The sequence below is a fragment of the Pteropus alecto genome, unplaced genomic scaffold (assembly GCF_000325575.1).
Source record: "Pteropus alecto unplaced genomic scaffold, ASM32557v1 scaffold312, whole genome shotgun sequence".
In the NCBI taxonomy this organism is placed as follows: domain Eukaryota; kingdom Metazoa; phylum Chordata; class Mammalia; order Chiroptera; family Pteropodidae; genus Pteropus; species Pteropus alecto.
In genome coordinates this window covers 2,727,098-2,731,440 of record NW_006433948.1, presented here as the reverse complement: position 1 = coordinate 2,731,440, position 4,343 = coordinate 2,727,098, and the positions used below count along the sequence as shown (strand labels likewise).

At 35.6% G+C, this 4,343-nt stretch overlaps 1 protein-coding gene across 1 annotated transcript in view; it reads left to right on the top strand.

Annotated features, from left to right (window-relative positions):
* Window positions 1-4,343, top strand: part of TEX11 (testis expressed 11) — a 136,971-nt gene that overhangs the window by 15,700 nt on the left and 116,928 nt on the right. The window contains exons 5-6 of the mRNA XM_025044431.1: window positions 363-443; window positions 535-654. Coding sequence (XP_024900199.1) covers window positions 363-443; window positions 535-654 — 201 coding nt within the window. The remainder of the gene's footprint in view (window positions 1-362; window positions 444-534; window positions 655-4,343) is intronic.

The window sequence follows — 4,343 nt, the reverse complement described above, 5'->3', positions numbered from 1 at the left end:
AATAATAATAATAAAATTTTTATAAAAGTTAAATTTATCGGGGCAACATTGGTTAATAACATTATATGTTTCAGGTGTACGATTCTGTAATACATCATTTGTATAGTCCATTGTGTGCTCACTACCCAAAGTCAGATCTCTTTTGTCGCCATATGTTTGACCTCTTTTACCCTCTTCATCTTCCCCTCTTCCCTTCCCCTCTGATACCCACGTGCCAAAGAATGCCGACTGTTACCTTTTTCTTTTCTGTGGATTACACTACTGAATATGGACAGAAAATTAAATATTTTCTCCAATACCCTCCTCAGCCAGTTTGGAGGTGTGATTTTTAAAAAAATTAATTTCTAATTTCTCTCTTCCAGATGAATATGAAAACAGGAAAAGGGTGGGTGGATGTAGGAAATCCTGTGGTCGCCGATGAATTTTTTCAAGCTGCCATGGCTGTAAGTTGCCATTGATTTTTAGCTGTGGCAATTATTAGTAACAGCCGTGGTGATTTTCATTATTACATTGTATTGTGGTTTCATTTCCCAGGGTCTGGAGCAAATGTATGGCAGAATAATGCAGAAGAGCTCCACTGAGGCTCACCTGACTATGCAGAAGACTGCGGTGGAGAGGGACCTTTTCAAAGTGCTGTCTCACCAGGCAGAGTCAGTACGTATCACAGTCACCAGGGCCTCACAGTGAGGCATTTTGTTTATGTAAATGCAAAAATGATGAGACGTAACCTATTAGAAGAAGGTCAGGTGTCATCTGCCGTCTATAAGATTATATTTGACCTTTCTTTAAGTCTCTGTTTTGTGTCTGAAGGTAGCATTACCGATGGTGATTGATGTCTCTGTGAGGATGGATGAGGTTAGAAAGGCCGATATATAACTAAACATCGTTTTTATCAACTGCATGTAATGTCTGTCATTTGTATATGGCAGTAGCCTCTACTTGAGACACTTGTCTGTTTGTGACTCTCTTCTGTTCATAGTCTGCCTAAAATATTTGCCTGAAATGAACCTTCTCATTTGCAATCATTCTGGCTCGTTTGCTTATGTTTTCTAAAAGTCTGCTGCTATCAGTGTTCAAAGTTGTACTTCACCTCTGTTTGCCTTTTGAGTTTCTTCCTTTTCTCACTACAGTTAGATGTGCATTTTCAGTTGACAAATGTGATGAATTTGCACTCTGTAATTATGTAATTCTGTAAACGTCATCTAGTATAATTGTTATTTTTAATTGTTTATTGATATATAGTTCATATACTATAAAATTCATACATTTAAAATGTATAGTTCAATGGTTTTAGTATATTCACAGAATCGCACAATCTTTGCCTCAACCTAAGTTTCAAATATTTTCATTGCTCTGAAAAGAAACCCCCTACCCATGACCAGTCGCTCCCCTTTCCTCCTGAAGCCAATCCTACCAACCACTAATCTACTTTCTGTCTCTCTAGATTTACCTGTTCTGGACATTTCATATAAATGAAATCATATAATAAGTATTCTTTTGTGATTAGCTTCTTTTACTTAGCATGTTTTCAAGGTTAACCCATGTTATAGCATGTATCAGTACTTCATCTTTTTATTCCCAAGTAGTGTTCCACTCTGTGGATATACCACAAATTTTTTTAAATCCATTCATCCATTGGAGAATATTTGAGTTGTTTTCAGTTTGGGGCTGTTATGAAAAATTCTACTGTGAACATTCATGTACAGATTTTTGTGTGTACATATTTTTATTTCTCTTGGATATTTACCTAGGAGTAGAATTGCTGTATAACATGGTAACTCCATGTTTAACTTTTTGTGAAACTGCTGGACTGTTTTCCACAGTGGTTTGAACCATTTTAGACTTCACCAGCAGTGTATGAAGTCTCCAGTTTCTTCATATCTAAGAGTTTTATAGTTTATATTTAAATCTATGATCCGATTCAAGATAATTTTCGATTATGGCATGAGGTGGGGGTCTAACTTCATTCTTTTGCATGTGGCTATCCGGTTGTTCCAGCACCATTTGTTGAAAAGGCTATTCTTTCCTCATTGAATGAATGGTCTTGGCACCCTTGTCAAAAAACAATTCATCATAAATGTGGGAGTTTATTTCTGGACTCTTGATTCTATTCCATTGATCTGTTTGTTTGTCCTTATGCCAATACCACACTGTCTTGATTACAGTAGCTGTGTAGTGAGTTTTGGAAATCAGAAAGTGTGATTCCTCCAGCTTTGTTATTTTTCATGATTATTTTGACTATTCTGGGCCTCTTGCACTTCCATGTGAATTTTAGAATAAGCTTTTCAATTTATGCAAAGAAGGCAGCTGAAATTTTGATAGAGATAGCATTTAATCTATAGGTCAATTTGAGGAGTATTGTTATCTTAAAAATATTAAGTATTCTGACCTATAAATATGGGATGGCTTCCCATTTATTTAGGTTTTATTTAATTCCTTCTTATTTTTTAAACAATGACACTATCTTTCCATTTTTTGATGTCTTTTTCCATTTCTTTCAACAATGTCTTATAGTTTTTACTGTATAGGTCTTTTGCCTCCTTAGTTAAATTTATTCCTAGATATTTTATTCTTTTTGTTGAAATTATAAATGCGATTGTTTTCTTAATTTCTGATTTTTCATTGTTAGTGTATAGAAACAGATTTTCGTGTATTGATTTTTGTACCTTGCAACTTTATTGTTTCTGTTTATTTTTGATACCTTTTTGATGGAGTCTTCAGGGTTTTCTATATATAAAGTCACATCATCTGTAAATAGTGGCAGCTTTATAATTTTCTTTTTTTTTGCAGTTTGAATGCCTTTTATTTATTTATTTTTTGCCTGATTGCTCTGGATAGGGCTTCTGATACTATGATGAATAATAGTTACGAAAGATATTCTGTGCTCATGGATTGGAAGAATTAACATTGTTACAGTGTCCATATTACCTAAAGCAATCCCTAGAGTCAGTGCAATCCCTATCAAAATACTGGTGGCATTTTTCACAGAAACAGAACCAAAAAAATCCTAAAATTTGTATGGAACTACAAAAGACACCAAGTAGCCAAAACAATCTTGAGGAAAAAAGCACAAAGCTGGAAATAGCACATTCCCAGATTTCAAACTATACTGTACAACTATAATAACTGAAATAATATGGTATTGGCAGAAAAATAGACACATAGAGCTCCTGAGATATTCTTAGAGATCTTTATAGCCCTTCTCTTTCTCTAGTCATTTACCATTTAACTGGTTAGATAACTTTATTCACTTATTTTTTTTATTATTCAACAGATAATGAGTATCTTCTGTGAACAGAGTACTATGCTAGGCTTTGTTGGGGGGAATGCAAATAATCACATATCTTCAAGGAGATTATAGTTTGGTTGGTGAGATAAAGAATGCATATACAACACAGAAAGAATTAAGTACTATAAGAATGGTACAGATAAATTATCTACATGCAGTGTTCAGTGCTATGTAAGTGCGGTTATAAGGTATGGTCATTTTCTTCAAGAAAATTATAAATTAGTTTGGAAGTTAGGCTATAAATTCATTTAAAAAATGGAAAAAGGATAATATAAGGGTCAAATGAGTGGCATAGATCAGGTGTGGCACAGACTGTCTAAAGTGGTCATGTGGTCTTCATAACGATGGTTAAGAATTTACTTTTCCTCAATCTCTATACACACCTGCAAGGTGGTGGATAGTCTTCTGTTTGCCCTTGTGGCACAGATAATCCACCTGTAATATTTTAGCATTGTAGAAGTAGTTGTAGATCTTGGGGTTTCTCCTAATTCCCCGTTTTCGTTGTCTATTGGCAGTGCCTCTTTCTGCTCTCTATATCCTCTGTCGATGCAAGGGTCATCTGTTTTGCTTCTGTCCCTTCCCCCTTTACTAGGGTAAAACCACTTGTAGAAGCCGGGAGGGTCACATGAGGGTTGGAGCCATGAACTTATGCGTAAAGACTATGCCGGAGGGTATCCTGGCGATGCTAACCGTGTTGAAATCCCACTTTCTCTGTAATACCAAGGGCTCTGGTCCACTATCTCTCCTACTAGTTAAAAAAGCAGTAACATAAAAATTAAACTTTACATTATCAGCATCTAGCATGGTATCTGACACATCATAGATAACACGTAAGTATTGGTTGTACAAATGAATCTGCTCTCCTGTGATCTCTCTCTGACCTCTTTGTCCCCCCAAAAAGAGTGATAGTCATATATAAGATATGAAAGATTGAGAGACATTGGTTTAGACAAGTACTGTATGAGTACAGGAAAAGGCGAGGGAGATCATTGTGGGCTGGGTTGGGAGGGAAAGGCACACAAATGTGGGAGACATTACTACACCTAACTTCAAT